Here is a 23,855-nt window from a genome sequence, read left to right as displayed (position 1 = left end):
ACCGCTCTGTCAGACCGTCCGTGTCTGAACGTATGTGGCGGAAAAAGCTTCAGACTCGGGTTTTTTCGCCCTCAAGCTTTTTTCTCCACACAAGTTCCGACGGTTCGACAGACCTTGAAATTGAAATTAACCTAGGTCTGTCAGGTCTAAAGCTTTCTTACCACACACACGTTCTGACAGACCTATGTAGGTCTGTCAGAACTGATGACAACTTTGAGTGGTGCTGCCATTGCGACCGTCTTCAAAAATTTCATTTATTATTAATATGAGAGTGGTACTTCACCCACAATTAACCGCAGCATATATGATTCCTATGGGTATATGGGTAATAGTCCTATGGATAGGTATGGGTATACATATGATTCCTATAGTTTAATATTCCTATGGATTGGATGAAGAAGAAGAATAGAATACACCTCGTTTAAAACACTTTTGGTGTCATGGTCTCCACAATCCAGATTTCAATCGTCCAAAAGGAACTTTAAAGGATCCTCTAGCTAGAGTTTAAGCTCAATAAAATTCATAGATACATAATTAATAGACCATCCCACTTCTGAAATAAGCATGACTAACATATGTACCTACAGCTGATTGGTTCAATGACTGTCAATCAATAAATCAGCAAAAACTAAATGATCTAAACTCTAAACACTCTGAACTCAGAAAAGAAATTGGTTACACTATTAATAAAACCACTTCAAATTACCGCCTAACTTTCAACACTTCAATATTGACACACCTATAGCTATATGTAGACTCCTGACTTATTGACCCTTACTGACACTGACTTATTGATAGTATTGACATACTTATTGACAGTATTGACGCTCCATTTCATGTGAAACTATAATGCGAACATATGAACTCAGAAAAGAAATTGGTTACACTATTAATAAAACCACTTCAAATTACCGCCTAACTTTCAACACTTCAATATTGACACACCTATATAGCTATGTAGACTCCTGACTTATTGACTCTTACTGACACTGACTTATTGATAGTATTGACATACTTACTGACAGTATTGACGCTCCATTTTATGTGAAACTTATAATGCGAACATAGATGTCAATATTATTGACATAGACACTGAATCTGAGTTCAAAACTAAGGCGAGGAAAAGAAAATGTTGTGAAAGACGGGAGGTCTTATCGTCCCGAAATCTAAGAGAGAAGGAGAGGACAGGATAATGTAGAAAGCCAGCCGTTCCGAGAACGAACCTTATCCATCCTGGATAAAGTTCACCCACGCCCTAGCGCTTACAAAGCAGGCGCGCTACCTTCCATGCTATCTACATATTAGGATAACTTCAACATTTTGTAAAAGTAGCAATACAATTTGGTTCACACGCGGGAGGTCTTATCGTCCCGAAATCTAAGAGAGAAGGAGAGGACAGGATAATGTAGAAAGCCAGCCGTTCCGAGAACGAACCTTATCCGTTCAGGATAAAGTTCACCCACGCTCTAGCGCTTACAAAGCAGGCGCGCTACCTTCCATGCTATCTACATAGGATGACTTCAACATTTTGTAAAAGTAGCAATACAATTTGGTTCACACAATTCCAGAATATCATAATTTTATTGTTGTCATTAAGCTATGCCATAAAATTTAATTGCCAAAATATACCTCCTCGTATTAATATTTACAAATTGATAGTTATGGTTGCCGATTCACCATTTTGGAAAGCCAATTCTCCAATGACCGACTGCATCTCGAAACGTTAAATGTAAAAGGTGAACAATTTAGAAACTCATTAAGTAGCTACAGTAAAGGAGATAGGTATTTTACAGAAAGCTCCGATATAATCAATATCCAATTGAACATATATTAAAATCAGCATATGTTAGGAAACTTTTGACGCAGACTTCAAAGTTAATAGCGGGCCTAAGGATGAGAAGAATGAGGAACTACACATTGCTCGACAAAAAATTACTTCGCTAACTGATTTACATACTCTGTGTCCACGTCGACGCCGTCGACCGATGGTCGATCGACGTCGACTTACTACTTACTTACTCACTCCGTAGTCACAGACAACAGGGGTCCTTGACTTCATTGACCATGACCAGCCTTCTCCATGCTTGTTGATCTTGGGCAAAGCTGTGCCAGTTTTGATGGACTCCGCCTTCATCCAGGATGTCTTTGACGCTTTTTTCCCGTGTGTTTCTTGGTCGACCAACGGGGTGTGCTTTGTCGTAACGTACATTTGGTACTGCTACCGAATTTACCGTTTTTAAGTAGGTACAACTCAAGACTTATAGGATCAGCACCCACCACTGGAGCCCTTTTGTAATTGCCATGAGGAAAGTAGAATCGGTCATAAAACTAAACAACATTGAAAGCTTATACTGTAAAGATCCAGCTTAAAGTCCCACCCAACTACTGGCCGAAAAGGCAAAAAACGTCCAAGAAAAATACAGAAATAGCCAACAACTCCAATGGCTGAGACAAGGAACACCCGAAAATTTAATCAAAAAGAGCAAAAAAGGATACAGAAATAGGCAATAACACCAATGGTTGAAAGAAGGAACACCCGAAAATTTCATCCAAAAGGCCAAAAAGGAATAAAGGATACAGAAATAGCAACAACCCCAAGATGTACCAGAGCCCAAGAGAGAGTAAAAGGAACAATGCACATACGTGCGTGAATAGGAAATGAAAAGTGTCCATAAGAGGAAATTCCAATATTTCACTCAATCAGTGGATGGATACTATCTCATATTTCATTATTTGTAATAAGAATTTGATCAGGGACGCAGACTTCAAAGTTAATAGCGGGCCTAAGGATGAGAAGAATGAGGAACTACACATTGCTCGACAAAAAATTACTTCGCTAACTGATATATATACTCTGTGTCCACGTCGACGCCGTCGACCGATGGTCAATCCACCACTAGAGCCCTTTTGTAATTGCCATAAGGAAAGTAGGATCGGTGATAAAACTAAACAACATTGAAAGCTTATACTGTAAAGATCCAACTTAAAGTCCCACCCAACTACTGGCCGAACAGGCAAAAAACGTCCAAGAAAAATACAGAAATAGCCAACAACTCCAATGGCTGAGACAAGGAACACCCGAAAATTTAATCAAAAAGAGCAAAAAAGGATACAGAAATAGGCAATAACACCAATGGTTGAAAGAAGGAACACCCGAAAATTTCATCCAAAAGGCCAAAAAGGAATAAAGGATACAGAAATAGCAACAACCCCAAGGGCTGAAAGTAAGAACACCCGAAAATCCAATCCAAAAGTCCACAGAAAAGTCCAAGTCACACCTCTCCCCCTTGTCAAGGCTGTCGAGGAAGCACCTCCTGTACCAAACCGATCTGCACATCATCTTCCCAAACCCAGGGAAGAAGAGATAGTTTCTGTTGAAAATATAAAATACTTACCAATCCCAGAGTCATTCATACTTCATCCTCACATCGAGGAGGAACAACATCTCCAGTTCTTCAGTGAAAGCAACTAATTCAGTGAAATCTTCAACAGTTTCCAAAAGTTTACTTTTAAACAGTTCCTCAACTTTAACCGTCAGTTGTTTGCAGTCAGTCAAACCAAGTGCATGTGTTGTGAAGTTTATTAAAAGTTTTTTGTTTTTTCGTACGTAGTTTTTACGTACGTGTATATTTTTTCGTATGTATTTTCGAGTATTCTTTTGATTTTTTAGATTGTTTTTTAATATTTTTAAAAACTTTAATTTTTTTTTTTTTTTTCATTTTGGATTTTTATTAACAAATTTTGCCTTTTTTCTTTTTAAAAAATCCAAGTTTTATCTTTTCACACACTTCATCTTCTCACAACAAAAACTTTTTCACCTTCTCAATTTAAGTCCCTAGTAAGTGCTCCTCCTAATTCTTTAAAGTTTTTGAGTTTGCTTCTTTTATTATTCAAAGTGATTCTTCCTAGAATATAACCATCATTGGGGCCTTTGGAATACCTTTTCATTACGTTCTTGGCTAAATTATCTTGGAATAGTCAAAGCATTTGAACACCCCAGTGTCATCCTAGCTCTTCAAGTATCCATCAGTAGTTATCTCATAAAAGACATATTTCTCATAAAAGACATAGAGACTAAAGAGAGTTTTCTTGAAGTATCCAGATTTCTCATAAAAGCCATAAAGAGTTTCAAAGACCAATGATTATTCCCCTTTCGTAGATATTACTTATTTCTGCCCTTGAGGATTTGCGTTTTCTACTTCTCAAAATACCAGCTCAAACACCCAATCCATTTTGAGAACTGAGAAGGTTAAAGAGATCACTTCTGTATACCTTAAAACCAAACTTGTCTTTCAAAGTTTCCATATGCAGTGAAATCTCATTCACCTCATCACCCGATCTGTTTCCTACAGTTCCACCCATCTCATCACTAGTTATAGTCAATAACATCCTTTTCCCTTACAGTTTTAATCCATAAATAAATTCCATTCACCACAAAACAACTTTTCACCACTCATCCGAGCCCTTTCCAAGAGTTTTGCTCATCAAACATAAATCTTTCCCCTTCCCTATCCCCAACAAGACAGTGGGAGTAGAGGGACAGTCTCATTCTTGCAGTATAAATAGGGCATACTAGTGGTTGACCAATCCTTTGTACGGGACCACCACCCACACACACCCCATCAAATTCTATTCTATTCCACTCTTTTCCCCCACAGTTTTTTGTAAATTTACCTCAAATCAATAACCATGATAACCAACAGACCTTTAACGACGCTGATGAAGCTCGTCCTCATTTCCGTCCTCATTCAAAATCTCGCCGCTCAAAGCACGTCCACACTGTGTTTCATATGTTATATTCAATATGTTATTTTCTATATGTTTAATATGTTGTGTTATGTTTTCTATGTTCTACAATGTGAGAGGATACGGTACTAAGAAATATCAAATAAGAAATACTATTCAATAGAGATAGGAGAAATAGTACTTGAGCAAATGAAAGGGAAATACTACAAGATGTTTCATATGTTATATTCAATATGTTATTTTCTATATGTTTAATATGTTGTGTTATGTTTTCTATGTTCTACAATGTGAGAGGATACCGTACTAAGAAATATCAAATAAGAAGTACTATTCAATAAAGATAGGAGAAATAGTACTTGAGCAAATGAAAGGGAAATACTACAAGTACAAAATACATGAATACTATAATTACATACTAACAAATAATATGTCGTAGGAACCTATAATGTCCTTTAATCCCAATGTAGATTGTTTTTACAAACCCGTGGTTCTTTATCTCGTATTTAGTCAAATCATCCATAAAACCCTTGGGATTGTTAGGTTATAACAAGATAAGATAATTATTTATCAATATAAATAATTGGTTTTGCAAATCTAGTAACATCAACTAAATCCAGCATAACAAAGTCTTGAATTACATAGTCTGTTTTCTTAGGTCATTCCTTCCTCAATAGCTTTTTGGAGCTTAGCACACCTTTGGGACTCTGGTCCTTCTTACTCATTAAAGTCATTAACCATTGGCACAATCTTTTGATATTGGACTCGAGTCGAGAATCTTTAATTTCATCCAGAACAATAGGTATGATTATGTGGTCACCCAGTATTTTCAAATTGTCTGATTTCAATGTGTGATCCGGTTTCCATCGGGAAGACGATCCATTGTTCGTCTTAGTTTACATAGGAACTATTTACTTTTTACATAGATATGTACCTACATACGAGTAGGTATATATTTTACATAAATACTTGGATACATATTCTGGCAATATATGCCAATTTCTTTTTTGGGAAACCAAATTGATTAGGCACATATCATGCTGGGTTCTTCCTTACATATTCTGGCAATATATGCCAATTTCTTTTTTGGGAAACCAAATTGATTAGGCACATATCATGCTGGGTTCTTCCTTAGGTGTCTTCTGCTCCGACGTGCACTACCAGACTACCACGGATTCCCAAGATTCTAAGAGATCTTCAACATGAATGTTTATTATATTTATATTGTGAATGTTTATTATTTCAGTTATATCGTGAATGTTTGTTTTTGTGGATGCTTCTCGGAGTTTCCCACGATTTCCAATTCCAGACTGACTACTCTGACTTGTTTTTACAGAATTTTCCTTGAATGTAAGCTAGACGTAGAAGCGCCAGTTGATGGATTCACAAAGCATACTTTCCTAATCGGAAGAGCAAATATCATTTTGTTATAATCGCAGTAGGCAATAGCAAATAGACATCTGTTATACAACATTCGGCCACCTGTAGATACTTAGATGACATCAGGACCTCCTCACCATGCGTGAAAATTGGAAAAATATCTTCGAAACAAATTAAAACTTAATTACTTTGGTTCCCTGATGGTTTACCATCCAATAGAAGAATGATCGACATTCACTTTTCATTTTGGTGAAAAATGAAAGTTTGGTGGGTCCTTGGGCATCTCATTAAAGTCATTAACCATTGGCACAATCTTTTGATATTGGACTCAAGTCGAGAATCTTTAATTTCATCCAGAACAATAGGTATGAATATGTGGTCACCCAGTATTTTCAAATTGTCTGATTTCAATGTGTGATCCGGTTTCGATCGGGAAGACGATCCATTGTTCGTCTTAGTTTACATAGGAACTATTTACTTTTTTACATAGATATGTACCTACATACGAGTATATATTTTACATAAGTATTTAGATACATACTCTGGCAATATATGCCAATTTCTTTTTTTTTAAATTGATTAGGCACATATCATGCTAGGTTCTTCCTTAGGTGTCTTCTGCTCTGACGTGCACTGAGATTTTACGATTTTATGACGGTTTCATTATCATTATTGTTTTTACTATTTGTGTATTTCTACTCAGCAAAGAGCTTTTATTGTTTGTACCTATTTGTACTCAGTGAACAACTTTTACTTCATAATTACTGAAAATAATCACCGGTGACACACTTTTCAGTCTGTCAGCATAGTAAAACCTAAATTTCAATTTCAACTCTCTCACCAAAGACTAGAAATTAAAAAGGAAGAATTAAAACCAATTTGGGCGTAACACTTTCGCAGTGTGTGTCCTAGATAAGGAAACATACGTTTTGTAGCCTAGAAATTAAAAAGGAAGAATTAAAACCAATTTGGGCGTAACACTTTCGCAGTGTGTGTCCTAGATAAGGAAACATACGTTTTGTAGTAAAAAAAAAAGTGCATTATAATTTGTCTACATAGGAAGTTCAAGTTATGGAAATCAACGAAAATTACATAGCCCAAGCACTTCTAGTGAACGTCCTATCTGAAATCAGTTTCATGAACTATGGGTCTGTAATTACACTTGGAAGCTACCAGAGGAGCAAAATGAACACATGTTCAGATTAATTGAATCAAAAGATTAAGAAAATTATCAGGTATGAGAGCTTTAATAAGAACAGTTAGAAAATAATTGACATGGATACCCACTCTGGATAGACTACATGGGCAACTGTTGCCTGTATGATTAAAACATATTGAGGCCAAGATAATTATACCCTAGTGCTAATGGTGAGTGCTGATGATAGCAATAATGGTCTCTCCTTGTATATCTGTATTTATAAATCTATTATCCTAGTTCCACATCGATCTTTTCTAAACCATTCATCTTTAAATACCCACATAGCATCATAGACCATTCATAAATCTTTATCCTACTTCGTACATACTATATCAAACACCTTGAAGACAAACTTTCGATAACAATGAACCATGTCCACATCGATCTTTTCTAAACCATTCATCTTTAAATACCCACATAGCATCATAGACCATTCATAAATCTTTATCCTACTTCGTACATCCTATATCAAACACCTTGAAGACAAACTTTCGATAACAATGAACCATGAAAAAAGACAATACCAGCCAAACTGTATCAAGGCTAAAGAACATCCCGACCAAATGTGTATGAAAGAAAAACAGAGAATACCTGAGCTAATATAGTTAATATACCCATTCCAGATGATATAAAGGAAAGTGGTCTGTGTCACATAAGACGTGCACTACCACGGATTCCCAAGATTCTAAGAGATCTTCAACATGAATGTTTATTATATTTATATTGTGAATGTTTATTATTTCATTTATATCGTGAATGTTTGTTTTTGTGGATGCTTCTCGGAGTTTCCCACGATTTCCAATTCCAGACTGATGACTACTCTGACTTGTTTTTACAGAATTTTCCTTGAATGTGAGCTAGACATAGAAGCGTTACATAGATTTACGTGTGTCTGTCGTTACGTCCCCTTTTTTTATGTGCTTTATTTATGGTTTATCTCCTTCTAATCTACAGAGTAGGCCTGGTAGGAAACGGTAACTTTAGCTACTTCACCGGAATTAGAAAGTATTCCTTTGCCGTGGCACAAGCTCCGGCTTTTACGGCTGGGTATACCGTTTGTTGAATATTTATTTGATTGAGAAAATTGTACCGAAAAACTAATAAATGGAAACTTCATAAATAAAATATGTAAACAAATAATGGAGCTTCACAAAATTACAAAGAGGTACGAAATTCCAAAGTCTATAAACTGTTCCAAAGTCTATAAACTGGGTTGCAATAAAGAGAAGTCTCTAGAACCATGATTAGGATTTAGGAAGTACAGAGCAAGATATCAAATGACTAAACCGATTCATCTAATTAGTTCTGCATACAAATCCCATCACTGTCCTTTAATATCTTAATCAAGATTACAATCACATTTCTAACTGCCCTCGCCAATCGTCTAATATCCACATCGACAAAAAAAGTGCATTATAATTTGTCTACATAGGAAGTTCAAGTTATGGAAATCAACGAAAATTACATAGCCCAAGCACTTCTAGTGAATGTCCTATCTGAAATCAGTTTCATGAACTATGGGTCTGTAATTACACTTGGAAGCTACCAGAGGAGCGAAATGAACACATGTTCATATTAATTGAATCAAAAGATTAAGAAAATTATCAGGTATGAGAGCTTTAATATGAACAGTTAGAAAATAATTGACATGGATACCCACTCTGGATAGACTACATGGGCAACTGTTGCCTGTATGATTAAAACATATTGAGGCCAAGATAATTATACCCTAGTGCTGCTAATGGTGAGTGCTGATGATAGCAATAATGGTCGCTCCTTGTATATCTGTATTTATAAATCTATTATCCTAGGATATCTATATTTATAAATCTATTATTATGTTTATAAATCTATTATTTATATCTATGAATAGTTTTCGCACACGCTTCACGTCGGAATTGAATTTGATGAAAGGGAAAGATTGATGCAAGAGATTGCCATATTAGGTGGTGTTTAAAGTTGGAAATGTGTTAGTACTTTTGTTCAGAGTAAATTGTGTTTATAGTTTCAAAATGATGCAAGAGATTGCCATATTAGGTGGTGTTTAAAGTTGGAAATGTGTTAGTACTTTTGTTCAGAGTAAATTGTGTTTATAGTTTCACAGTTCATTTGCAAAGCTTGCTGGGTCAAGTTTGACAGTGGCATTTAGTGTAGGTAGGTTTTTGCTGAAATCCCTTTAGGAGCTATTCATTTTTCAAATTATTACATATTTCTGAGCTGCAGGGCATGGAATTTTGCTACTGAAAGCGCCGTTACTGTGGTCAGTCAGAAATTTCATGTACAAGTTTTGAATAAATTGTTTTCCCTCTTCCCTTTTATGTACTTATCACTGTATAAGGCAAGGTTTTTAGTAAAAGGAGGGGCAAACAGCCTTAAAGGATAGGTTGAGCTTATACAAATTTATTGTGGGTATAATTCATAATTCATTGCCCCTTACAATGAAAGTGTCTAACATCTCACGAACCTCTATCCATTGCCTCTCACAATCAAGGTATCTATATATAACATTCGTCGAACCATTTCCTCCATTGTTTCAGGCGTCAACCTCCTATCCAACATCGTCTCCGTGGTGAGAACCAGCGACGACCACACGCCCGAAATCACCGAAGAGGACCTCGAAAAGAAGCTGTCGCCTGCCGAAGAAGAAACCCAGCTGGAAAGCCTGATGGAACATCAAGTGGACAAGTTCATGGACAACCATGTCATCCGGCTTAAATTGCCGGAGGGGATCACCGCCGGACTCACCAACTCGAATAAGGGACGCAGCTACTCCATCGCCGGCAACGCCCTGGATATCAGCCTCGCCAGAATGTTCAGCATTGTTGAAGGTAAGTGCAACGACATTTCAAAGAAATTTGAAGGGTCGTTTAAGCTACAAAAGACTGAAATTGGTCGACATGACCCTTCAAAGTTCAATGAAATCTAAAGGTGCGTCCACAATACAGTAGAATGAAGAATATCCGAAGAATGAAGAATTCAAAATGTTAAGAGAGAGAGTAAATTCAAACATATTAGAAATGACACAGCCAAAATCAAACTTTTAATCATGCTTGCTATTAAACCGCTAACAAAAAAACATTTTTTACTAATTCACTGAACAGCTAAGTCAAAAATTTCTTTCAAATCTTTTTCGGAATGTTCCAATTTTGTTCAATGTCGAGAGAAAGTCTTTCGCCCACAAGGGACAGAAAAAAAATCCATCTCATCTCACATTGTGTCTGACAAGGAAATTCACTTACATTTTCACATGTGTGCGCGTTCGTTTTCTGGAATGACAAGACCCATTAAAAAAAAACGATGGAAGACACAATACCAGAAATATTTAGAAAGAGCACACAAGAGAGAGTGGCCGTACGTGTGGTATATGGAAATACTCTAATAGGTGTGGGAACACATGGATGACGTTGGTAATATCAACTTACCTGCCAAGAGCACAGAACCATCTTCTTTTTCAGAATGTTTATAATGTCCATCGTTTAATAAGCATGAATGAAAATCAAACCATCAGGGAATCTGCTCAAGATGTTCTTCAGTAGAGGAAAATACTCAAGAATCATAACCCAGAGTTGAAAACAATAGGAAAGTTGGAAGAAGTGAGAAGTAAACAATGTTCGAGATACAGAGCAAGAACAAATAGATGAAATATTTCTGCTGAAAAAATTTGGTTTGTGAAGATATTTGGTAGGTCACCAGACCAATGGGTTTCTTGATTATGATCAGATTGATCAGCACAATTTTTCTTCCTAAATAATTAAAGATAACACTCTACCGAATGAACAGATTACTTTAATAGTTACTTTTTTTTTAAACAAATTCATTTTTCCTAATTCTCTTATAGGATTCATCACCAGAAACAGTTTCGTAACAGTTTCGTCAGGTATTTTCTCTCAAAAATACTTTCTGCCATTCAAAAGGTTACTTGACACCCTGAGAAGGTTGGTTAAACCTTTTCTCTCATATTTTACGACTAATTCGTCGTTGTTTTTCCAAATCTCCATCTCCATCTATTTAGAAATTTCCAATCCTAAGCGAAGATAAATCATACTGATATCATTCATAACACCATAGGTAATGTAGATAATAACATAACAAGTATACATTTAGATTATCTATTTAGTAGCGATTTAGCCAATATTGCACTGGATTATCCAATCGTAGTATCTACCTATGTACAGTGTAGCTATGTAACTATATGTAATTATGTATGCAGTACCTATGTAGATAGCTCAATCGAATTGCAAACAGATGCATTGAAAGAGATGAGTTCTGGATTTTGCACACTTTTTACACTATTTAGTAGCGATTTAGCCAATATTGCACTGGATTATCCAATCGTAGTATCTACCTATGTACATTGTATGTACAGCTATGTAACTATATGTAATTAATTATGTATGCATAATTTTCAATTGAGCTATCTGCATAGGTATATGCAGATAGCTCAATTCTATTTAGTAGCGATTTAGCCAATATTGCACTGGATTATCCAATCGTAGTATCTACCTATGTACATTGTATGTACAGCTATGTAACTAGGTATATGTAATTATGTATGTAGTACCTATGCAGATAGCTCAATCGAATTGCAAACAGATGCATTGAAAGAAATGAGTTCTGGATTTTGCACACTTTTTACTAATCTTATATGGAGTCTGATTTGCACACTCTTACATAGATCTTACACAGATTCTTTAAGGTATTTTACACAAAGCGATATAATAACACAAGTAATACAAGTATTGAACCGTTTACAAAACATACTGCAAACAGAAGGTAGCATTAGCACTGGTAGCAGTTATAAAAACAATAACGTAAAGAAATGCACTTGGAATAGACTTACCGGGGGAAAATAAAACAATAATTGAATACTTTAGCATAAAAGAATCTCTTACCTAGTCAAAATCATGTGTCCTAGAATTTCAAATGAATTTGCCGTTGAAATTTTAGTAAATGGTGGCCCGAATAATGGAGGATTTAGTGGATATTGTTAGGATGTCCACTCGCTGACACCTGTTAGCGTATACAAGGAGACAGTGCTTGAGATACCAAAAATATTAGGTATTTAGATTCTAGAAAACGAATAAGAACTCGGTATGAAAAGTGAATCTGTGTGCCTCTGTTTAATAGATATGCAGAGAAAATATCTAAATGAATAAGTCTTTCAGTAAATCACCATCACGATTCGAGCTACTGTCCGAAATTTCATGTACAAGATTTGAAGAAATTGTTTTCCCTCTTCCTTTTTTATGTACTTATCACTGTATAAGGCAAGGTTTTTAGTAAAAGGAGGGGCAAACAGCCTTAAAGGTAAGGTTGAGCTTATACAAATCTATTCTGGGTATAATTCATAATCCATTGCCCCTTACAATGAAAGTGTCTAACATCTCACGAACCTCTATCCATTGCCTCTCATGTACAAGATTTGAAGAAATTGTTTTCCCTCTTCCTTTTTTATGTACTTATCACTGTATAAGGCAAGGTTTTTAGTAAAAGGAGGGACAAACAGCCTTAAAGGATAGGTTGACCTTATACAAATCTATTCTGGGTATAATTCATAATCCATTGCCCCTTACAATGAAAGTGTCTAACATCTCACGAACCTCTATCCATTGCCTCTCACAATGCACAATCAAGGTATCTATATATAACATTCGTCGAACCATTTCCTCCATTGTTTCAGGCGTCAACCTCCTATCCAACATCGTCTCCGTGGTGAGAACCAGCGACGACCACACGCCCGAAATCACCGAAGAGGACCTCGAAAAGAAGCTGTCGCCTGCCGAAGAAGAAACCCAGCTGGAAAGCCTGATGGAACATCAAGTGGACAAGTTCATGGACAACCATGTCATCCGGCTTAAATTGCCGGAGGGGATCACCGCCGGACTCACCAACTCGAATAAGGGACGCAGCTACTCCATCGCCGGCAACGCCCTGGATATCAGCCTCGCCAGAATGTTCAGCATTGTTGAAGGTAAGTGCAACGACATTTCAAAGAAATTTGAAGGGTCGTTTAAGCTACAAAAGACTGAAATTGGTCGACATGACCCTTCAAAGTTCAATGAAATCTAAAGGTGCGTCCACAATACAGTAGTCCGAAGTTGATCGACAACGTCTGCAACCCATCCAAAGTAGGATTTTAGTGGGATGAAAATCAAATATGCGAAGAATGAAGAATTCAAAATGTTGAGAGAGAGAGAGAGAGTAAATTCAAACATATGTATTAGAAATGACACAGCCAAAATCAAACTTTTAATCATGCTTGCTATTAAACCGCTGACAAAAAAGCATATTCAAACATATGTATTAGAAATGACACAGCCAAAATCAAACTTTTAATCATGCTTGCTATTAAACCGCTGACAAAAAAGCATTTTTTACTAATTCACTGAACAGCTAAGTCAAGAATTTCTTTCAAATCTTTTTCGGAATGTTCCAATTTCGTTCAATGTCGAGAGAAAGTCTTTCGCCCACAAGGGACACAAAAAAAAATCCATCTCATCTCACATTGTGTCTGACAAGGAAATTCACTTACATTTTCACATGTGTGCGCGTTCGTTTTCTGGAATGACAAGACCCATTAAAAAAAAACGATGGAAGACACAATACCAGAAATGTTTAGAAAGAGCACACAAGAGAGAGTGGCCGTACGTGTGGTATATGGAAATACTCTAATAGGTGTGGGAAACATGGATGACATTGGTAATATCAAATTACCTGCCAAGAGCACAGAACCATCTTCTTATTCAGAATGTTTATAATGTCCATCGTTTAATAAGCATGAATGACAATCGAACCATCAGGGAATCTGCTCAAGATGTTCTTCAGTAGAGGAAAATACTCAAGAATCATAACCCAGAGTTGAAAACAATAGGAAAGTTGGAAGAAGTGAGAAGTAAACAATGTTCGAGATACAGAGCAAGAACAAATAGATGAAATATTTCTGCTGAAAAAATTTGGTTTGTGAAGATATTTGGTAGGTCACCAGACCAATGGGTTTCTTGATTATGATCAGATTATTGATCAACACAATTTTTCTTCCTAAATAATTTATTAAAGATAACACTTTACCGAATGAACAGATTACTTTAGTTACTTTTTTTAAACAAATTCATTTTTCCTAATTCTCTTATAGGATTCAGCACCAGAACCGATCCTAGATAATTAAAGATAACACTCTACCGAATGAACAGATTACTTTAGTCATACTTTTTTTAAACAAATTCATTTTTCCTAATTCTCTTATAGGATTCATCACCAGAACCGATAACAGTTTCGTCAGGTATTTTCTCTCAAAAATACTTTCTGCCATTCAAAAGGTTACTTCTCAGGGTGTCACTGAGAAGGTTGGTTAAACCTTTTCTCTCATATTTTACGACTAATTCGTCGTTGTTTCAGCGATAAAAACAGGGAATATCAAGAGATATATCAGTAGAAGATGCCTTACAATCTTTACATGATCACATAACCAACCTGAAGATATAATTATGTAGGTACTCTAGAAATGATAGTAAAAACCTTATAGTAGTTATGAGTTTATAACTTGAATCGCACGAACGCCCCTGATCAAATTCTTATTACAAATAATGAAATATGAGATAGTATCCATCCACTGATTGAGTGAAATACTGGAATTTCCTCTTATGGACACTTTTCATTTCCTATTCACGCACGTATGTGCATTGTTCCTTTTACTCTCTCTTGGGCTCTGGTACATTTGACGTTTCCCAATTTTCCATCTTTATAAACACTTCCGATTTTTCGAATTAGGATGAATATTTCAGAAATCTCACCAAAGTTCTCTTAATTTTACTTCAGCTTTTACAATGTTATCTGAGTTATTCTCACTTCTTGAAGAGGCTTCTTTGGTTGCAAACTTTCTGCCATTCAAAAGGTTACTTGACACCCTGAGAAGGTTGGTTAAACCTTTTCTCTCATATTTTACGACTAATTCGTCGTTGTTTCTCCAATCTCCATCTATTTAGAAATTTCCAATCCTAAGCGAAGATAAATCATACTGATATCATTCATAACACCATAGGTAATGTAGATAATAACATAACAAGTATTTAATATTTTTTTTTTTCATTTTGGATTTTTATTAACACAATATTTTGCCTTTTTTTTCTTTTTAAAAAATCCAAGTTTTATCTTTTCACACACTTCATCTTCTCACAACAAAAACTTTTTCACCTTCTCCATTTAAGTCCCTAGTGCTCCTCCTAATTCTTTAAAGTTTTTGAGTTTGCTTCTTTTATTAGGTATTCAAAGTGATTCTTCCTAGAATATAACCATCATTGGGGCCTTTGGAATACCTTTTCATTACGTTCTTGGCTAAATTATCTTGGAATAGTCAAAGCATTTGAACACCCCAGTGTTATCCCAGCTCTTCAAGTATCCATCAGTAGTTATCTCATAAAAGACATATTTCTCATAAAAGACATATTTCTCATAAAAGACATATTTCTCATAAAAGCCATAAAGAGTTGGTGTGAATGTGATACCTACTTATGTTCAAAATCTTTTGACGAGAAAGTGAGAATTTACACATAGGTCCTAATAATGTCTTATTAACTTTTTTTATATGTATTTTGAGCCTATAATAACTCCTAATAATACCTTATTACCTACTTTTTCCCTTGTTTATTTATACATTATATTGTATTATACTTTCGGCTATGACCAGGTAGTCCCACTTTTTGAAGATCTCATAGTTGTAATAACTCCTCTTGATTTTCGGAGCTAACCTGTGAAATCCGCGTTGTTAAGGATCATTCATCAAGTCATCAATCAGAGTTATAAGCGTGAAGATTGGGCGAAGATTTGATGAAACATGTCAAACATAATAAAAACTATGTACGTACACGCATATGTAGCCGAGATACCGAGATTCCCCTTTCGTAGATATTACTTATTTCTGCCCTTGAGGATTTGCGTTTTCTACTTCTCAAAATCCCAGCTCAAACACCCAATCCATTCTGAGAACTGAGAAGGTTAAAGAGATCACTTCTGTATACCTTAAAACATTAGAAGAAGACTTGAGGCAAATTTTTGAGTACGTGCGTAATTGGCCTGGTCCTCCTATGATTTATTGAGGAACTTGAGGAACACTTCTTTGAAACTCGTGAACCTGACGAATCACAATTCTGTGGACAAATCACAACTCTGTAGAAAAATCACAACTTTGAGATTTCTTTAGAACAAGATGATACCAAGTACCTACACACAAAGTCCCAACTGAAGTATACACTTGGAATAAAACACAAGTAGAAAAGTAGAAGGAGCACTCGGACCTACCAAATTTAGACAGTAACTACACTCCCAAACGGACTGAATCAAATGAATTGCGCCAGCTTCCGAACAAAAGGCAGATATCCAAAAAGTCTAAATCAAAGTATTTCGAACACCAAACTTCTGTCTAAATCTAGGGCATACTAGTGGTTGACCAATCCTTTGTACGGGACCACCACCCACACACACCCCATCAAATTCTATTCTATTCCACTCTTTTCCCCACAGTTTTTTGTAAATTTACCTCAAATCAAAAACCATGATAACCAACAGACCTTTAACGACGCTGATGAAGCTCGTCCTCATTTCCGTCCTTATTCAAAACTTCTCCGCTCAAAGCACGTCCACACTTTTGGACAACAAGCCCCTCATCCAGATCCAGAACCTCCCTGCGGAGTCCGAAAACGAAATCGACGACACGTCGTCCAGAGGGGCGAGACATTTGAATCTGACGTCGGACGTCAAGCCGGCAAACAGCGTTTTCGACGACGTTTACGAGAAGTGTCTCGTCAATCTGTCCTTCCCATGTCTACAGAGGAAGATGCTGGTCTACATGAACAAAGTGGACCGAATCAAAGGTGAGTTGAAACAAATCCGCGGAGTGCAATCCAGCCTTACCGGAATAGTGGTTGAATTCATCAAGGATAAAGAAAACATTAGCATACTTCTAATAGGTCGTGTAATTACACATGTGATGGAAATTGTGGATGAAGCAAAAAAGAGTTGATGCGGTCTCTTCGGGTCCTAGAAGGCAGAAGTATTTCATTTGAAAATGATAATATATTGAAAATTATAAAAGTGGAAATGATGATATGTATTTCATTTGATAATGATATTAAAAAAAGGTTTACAATACGGGGAACTGTAACAAAGGAGTTCTTATCTTCCTGAAACAGAAGAGCATGAGGGCAAAATAGAGGAAAGCCAGCCTACCCGGCTTCCAAGAATATATCCTTATCTGATTAGGATAAATGAGTTGAAAGTCAATATATAAGCAATCTTTGTCTTTGGGCCCGGCCTGGCTGTCTAGATGGCCGGCCAAACTTTTAGAAATTTCTTTGAGTTGAAAGTCAATATATAAGCAATCTTTGTCTTTGGGCCCGGCCTGGCTGTCTAGATGGCCGGCCAAACTTTTAGAAATTTCTTGTCAACTTGCCATCCTTGTTGAGGTGTGCATGCTATTAAGAAAGCTCTAAAGGTGTGTCCAAACATAGTCGACCGGCCGTGGATCGAGGAGGTGAATCTGTGTTGTCGAGGCAGTGTGGACGATTTAGTTGACATCGATCGATGGCCGGTCGATTACGTATGGACACATATTTACACGCAATCTTTGAGTGTCTTTTGGGACCACACTGGCTAAACAGCTTTTAGACATTTCTTGTCATTCTTTGTTGAGGTGGGGCGGATTTTATCCTAAACAGATAAGGTTCTGTCTCTGAATTGCTGGCTTTCTTCTGTCTTCCTTCTCTCGTCGCTTTCGGGACGATAATACCTTAACAGTTAAAGTTCTCTATCAAACCTCTTAAAAAATGCACAGTTCGTAGTATTTGTCCTAAGTAGTTTCCTAAACAAAAGGTTCCGACTAGGAAATGCCTCAGGCAGTAGTCGCTTCGCTTTGCCCATCTTTCAAAGGAGATTTTACCTCATTAAAGTCATTAACCATTGGCACAATCTTTTGATATTGGACTCAAGTCGAGAATCTTTAATTTCATCCAGAACAATAGGTATGATTATGTGGTCACCCAGTATTTTCAAATTGTCTGATAGTCTGATTTCAATGTGTGATCCGGTTTCCATCGGGAAGACGATCCATTGTTCGTCTTAGTTTACATAGGAACTATTTACTTTTTACATAGAGATGTACCTACATACGAGTATATATTTTACATAAGTACTTGGATACATAGGTATTCTGGCAATATATGCCAATTTCTTTTTTGGGAAACCAAATTGATTAGGCACATATCGTGCTAGGTTCTTCTTTAGGGGTCTTCTGCTATGACGTGCACTATGGATTCCCAAGCCAAGATTCTACGAGATCTTCAACATGAATGTTTATTATATTTATATTGTGAATGTTTATTATTTCAGTTATATCGTGAATGTTTGATTTTGTGGATGCTTCTCGGAGTTTCCCACGATTTCCAATTCCAGACTGACTACTCTGAGTTGTTTTTACAGAATTTTCCTTGAATGTGAGCTAGACGTAGAAGAGTTACATAGATTTACGTGTGTCTGTCGTTAGTCGTTACGTCTCCTTTTTTTCTTTTATGTGCTTTAATTATGGTTTACCTCCTTCTAATCTACAGTGTAGGCCTGGTAGGAAACGGTAACTTTAGCTACTTCACCGGAATTAGAAAGTATTCCTCTGCCGTGGCACAAGCTCCGGCTTTTACGGATGGGTATACCGTTTGTTGAATATTTATTTGATTGAGAGTGCTTCCAAACTGCTGAAAAATCTCGTAATGTCAATTGTCGATCATAATCAGTGCTTCCTGGTTGTTTGAATAACGTTCACCTTGCAGATAGTACAGACTTGTATAGGTATTACATTACATTGAAATGGGGGCCTTTATAGCGAAATTCCTGGGGGTGGAGTCCAGTGTGTAAGACTTTTGCAACCCATTAGTACGAGACTACGAGTATAAGAACGACTCAAAGTTGTGTAGGCACAACAGGAAAAGGTCTCATGAACTTTTCTGCAGATCTGCAGATTCCATTCAATCTCAAGATTGTAGGAAAGGGGTGTTTTGTTATAACATATTCTTGAGAGTTCATTGCAACGGTCAGCATTGTCACCTTATAATCTTCTATTCCAAAGATTTGTTTGTTAAAGATGTGTGCTCATTTCCAGTACAAGTGAGTGTTTTGTTAAACATGTGTTTTTTTTTGTCTATGTTCATCTTTAATCCTACTTGCAAAGCTCTTTGTTCTAATGTGTTCAGGCTTTCTTCGATTTCTGTGATGTTATTTCCTTCAAAGGTCTTGGTTGTCTTTTTCCTGCGAATTAACATCGACATTAGGAATGGGAACACAGAAATCGATTGTAATAATTTACTCGTAAGCCTGTTGAAAAAATTATGAAAAACTAAGAAATTAAACCAGTTGTATAACTGATAACTCCCTTACAAGGCACCCAAACTCAAAGGTCTTGGTTGTCTTTTTCCTGCGAATTAACATCGACATTAGGAATGGGAACACAGAAATCGATTGTAATAATTTACTCGTAAAACTGTTAAAAAAAATTATGAAAGTGCTGCGAAATATTTCGTGAAATACACACACTGCTTGTTCTGAGACCGGAACTTGGCCTGGCGCACTGCCGTGCACCTAGATCAGGAAGAAGTAGGAAAAACCTAATCCATATCGAATCCCAGACATGTCACTCTTACCTAATCAAAACATCCAATCTAAACCAATCAAATCATGGCTCACACCTGATCAGTAGTCAATCCATCTCAAGCCAGTTTCACATTGCTTATAATTATCTATGCTAAAGTTTTTAGATTATAGAATTGCTGAATCATTTACCTAATATCCACTCCTAACCTTCTCGCCTACTAACAAATGTCTACCAGATTTCTTCATCTCCTTATTATTATTTTTTCTTTCCCTGTTCTTCTTCTCCTTTTCGTCTTCTTCCTTCTCTTCTTCTTCTTCATCTCCTCCTTCTTCCTCTTCAAATTTATCCGCACTTGTGTTTAAATCTCTTAGCGCATTTAGCGCTTTTTCATTTTTGGACACTTTTTTTTTCCTTCAACTTCTTCTCACTCGACCTCCTTTCTCTAATCTAAGGTAATTATTCCGAAAGAATTGCCTGCTTATTTTTTGATTTTACATGTGCCATTTTTTCATAAGCTAAAATCACACAGGGTAATCTGTTAACAAAATAATTATTTTATTAATAACATTTATACCTATGCTAATATGCTATGCATATCTGTTCATACATAGATTTTATTCAGTTGAGTGATTATAAGAAGTATTTGAATAAGTGAGAAATAATCAATGAAATTTATTGACGAACTGCTCAAAGTTTGGATTGCCAAAACGACATAGCATACTTCTCAGACAACATTGAAATTAATGATTTTAAATTAAAATATTGATACTTGAAGAAGATTTAAATAAAATTATATTTAAAATAAAAATGTATAAGCTAAGATATAAAAAATATTGAAATATGAAAAAAAAAAATAATAAATAAATAGATAATGCCAGAAAATCACGTCCCATTCTCGTGACAGTTGATCTCTTTCGATTACAGATATTGTTACGTGAATATCTTCTCCTAGAAAGTTGTAAAAGTTATGAATATTATAGTAGTTATAAAAGTCATTATACTATTCTATTCTATGTAGTTATAATACTCATAGATATCTATTGTTTATCATTAAAGCTTATAAAGAAAGACTTTCGGATTTAAAGAACATGGTAAATCCGAAAATCACGTCTTTGAAAAAGAGAAAAAATATATGATAAGAATAAATATGATAATAAATATAAATACCTATTCTATACAAAATAAAATAAGAATAAGAATAAATTCTCAAGATCACTATCGTCCCAATTTCAATTCTCATACCAAACTATACTAACATGCAAATTTCATACATGATAGCATGAAATGATAATATCATACATTAAATTATCCATATTGTTGGTTTCATTTTCAAAGTCATGCTCACACAAAGTGACGTGCTTAATTTCGCTTTCAAATTTCGCATGAATTTACATGATAGCATGAAATGATAATATCATACATTAAATTATCCATATTGTTGGTTTCATTTTCAAAGTCATGCTCACACAAAGTGACGCGCTTAATTCCGCTTTCAAATTTCGCATGAACCGTGGTAGATTATTCGGGTGACTTACTTTTCGTTTTGAATATGAAAGAGTGAGTGGTTTACATTTGAATATGAATTAATGAATGGTTTCCATTTTAGTTTAGAAAAATTAATAAATGGTTTACATTTAAATTTGAAATAATAAATGCTTTAGGTATAGTAAATAAAAATCATAATAGAAAACGATTTTGTTATTTTATTTTGTTACTGATTTTGTTATGTTATAATTTATAACATAACAAAATCAGGTGGTATTATTTAAGGTTTAATACCTACTACGATTTTGTTATTTTATTTTGTTACTGATTTTGTTATGTTATAATTTATAACATAGGTAACAAAATCAGGTGGTATTATACCTACTAATGGTTTAATACCTACTAATGTTATCAAGTTATCATGCATTGTGATCTGCAGAATTTGGCTCTGCTCTAAGATCATATCTATTTCTTGTTTTCCTGCCTATTAAGTGCGCGGTAGCGCTCCGCGCCACCAAGTCTCTGATTTTTTTTTTAATAAGTTTACGGGGTAGTACATCCCCATTTTATTACATAAAATTGGTACATAAAAACAATTAAGTCACAAAATGTTATCAAGTTATCATGCATTGTGATCTGCAGAATTTGGCTCTGCTCTAAAATCATATCTATTTCTTGTTTTCCTGCCTATTAAGTGCGCGGTAGCGCTCCGCGCCACCAAGTCAATCTTAGAAACAAATTAAAACTTAATTACTTTGGTTCCCTGATGGTTTACCATCCAATAGAAGAATGATCGACATTCACTTTTCATTTCGGTGAAAAATGAAAGTTTGGTGGGTCCTTGGGCGGACTGGGGAATGGCGTCCAGATAACTTGGGATGTGTTGTCTGCTTCCAAACTGCTGAAAAATCTCGTAATGTCAATTGTCGATCATAATCAGTGCTTCCTGGTTGTTTGAATAACGTTCACCTTGCAGGTAGAACATACTTGTATAGGTATTACATTATACATTGAAATGGGGGCCTTTATAGCGAAATTCCTGGGGGTGGAGTCCAGTGTGTAAGACTTTTGCAACCCATTAGTACGAGACTACGAGTATAAGAACGACTTAAAGTTGTGTAGGCACAACAGGAAAAGGTCTCATGAACTTTTCTGCAGATCTGCAGATTCCATTCAATCTAAAGATCGTAGGAAAGGGGTGTTTTGTTATAACATATTCTTGAGAGTTCATTGCAACGGTCAGCATTGTCACCTTAATCTTCTATTCCAAAGATTTGTTTGTTAAAGATGTGTGCTCATTTCCAATACAAGTGAGTGTTTTGTTAAACATGTGTTTTCTTCATTTTCTATACAAGAGATCGTTTTGTTAAACATGCGTCTTCTTCATTTCCCATTCCGCAGGAAGAGGCAAGGGCGGCGGCGGCGGGGGCGGCAAGATGAAGGGCATGAAGAAAATGATGGGCATGATGATGATGGGAGTCATGGGCAAGCTGGCCATGCTCATGCCCATGATGATGATGATGCTCAAAATGAAAGTGATGAAAGCTCTCATCATTGCCAAGCTTGCGCTAGCCCTCTCTAGGGCATGAAGAAAATGATGGGCATGATGATGATGGGAGTCATGGGCAAGCTGGCCATGCTCATGCCCATGATGATGATGATGCTCAAGATGAAAGCCATGAAAGCTCTCATCATTGCCAAGCTTGCGCTAGCCCTCTCACTGATCCAGGTGTTCAAAATGATGATGAGCGGCGGAGGGAAAGGTAAAATGGGGGGCGGTGGTAGTAAGGAGGTGATCATTGTTCATGATAACCATGGTGATAGTGGCTCTTCTGGTGGCGGATGGTCCTCCGGAGGCGGATCAAGCGGTGGTGGGTGGTCCTCAGGAGGCTCTTCAGGTAAGTGGTAACACCGCCCGTCCGAAGTGTTATCGCCCCCTTTTCATTCGTTTTGGTGACACTTTTCATAAACCGAAGCTCTTCTTTCGTCTATTCTTCTTTGAGGCCATTCTATAACGTGATTTCCGGTTGGGTGAAAGAGCTCACTAAGTGAGAATCCTGCCATTAAAGCCAAAGAAAACTTCTAATTGAGGAAAGCTCTTCTTTCGTCTATTCTTCTTTGAGGCCATTCTATAACGTGATTTCCGGTTGGGTGGAAGAGCTCACTAAGTGAGAATCCTGCCGTTAAAGCCAAAGAAAACTTCTAATTCAGGAATTGATAGAACACACTATTTTGATAGAACACACTAAGACCAATCATTTGGACTGGGCAGGTTCTTACTTTGGGCCCTCCCACTTTCTTTTTCCTACCCTTGCAGAAGGGTTTTTCTTTCTTTTTTTGCCCTAACGAGTCACTTTTAAGTTGACCATTCAAGTTTCTGGATTCTCTTCTACCATCTGTTATCTAGTTCTCTTGTAC

At 36.3% G+C, this 23,855-nt stretch overlaps 1 protein-coding gene across 1 annotated transcript; it reads left to right on the top strand.

Annotated features, from left to right (window-relative positions):
* The first annotated feature begins 4,689 nt into the window (after window positions 1-4,689).
* LOC103519639 lies at window positions 4,690-23,511 on the top strand. Its single transcript, XM_017448273.2, has 5 exons — window positions 4,690-4,768; window positions 9,859-10,149; window positions 13,002-13,292; window positions 22,839-22,891; window positions 23,032-23,511. The coding sequence occupies exons 1-5, from the start codon at window positions 4,690-4,692 to the stop codon at window positions 23,344-23,346; spliced, it is 1,029 nt and encodes a 342-aa protein (XP_017303762.1). The 3' UTR covers window positions 23,347-23,511.
* Window positions 23,512-23,855: the final 344 nt, after the last annotated feature.

Source organism: Diaphorina citri, unplaced genomic scaffold, assembly GCF_000475195.1.
Source record: "Diaphorina citri unplaced genomic scaffold, Diaci psyllid genome assembly version 1.1 scaffold2859, whole genome shotgun sequence".
In the NCBI taxonomy this organism is placed as follows: domain Eukaryota; kingdom Metazoa; phylum Arthropoda; class Insecta; order Hemiptera; family Psyllidae; genus Diaphorina; species Diaphorina citri.
This window is presented reverse-complemented; position numbering and strand designations above follow the sequence as displayed.

Excerpts from the sequence above, each read along its gene's own strand:
- LOC103519639 (XM_017448273.2), top strand. The coding sequence starts at position 4,690 with ATGATAACCAACAGACCTTTAACGACGCTGATGAAGCTCGTCCTCATT. Across the intron at positions 4,769-9,858 it reads TCAAAATCTCGCCGCTCAAA|GCGTCAACCTCCTATCCAAC; the intron begins GCACGTCCACAC and ends CCATTGTTTCAG. Across the intron at positions 13,293-22,838 it reads AATGTTCAGCATTGTTGAAG|GAAGAGGCAAGGGCGGCGGC; the intron begins GTAAGTGCAACG and ends CCCATTCCGCAG.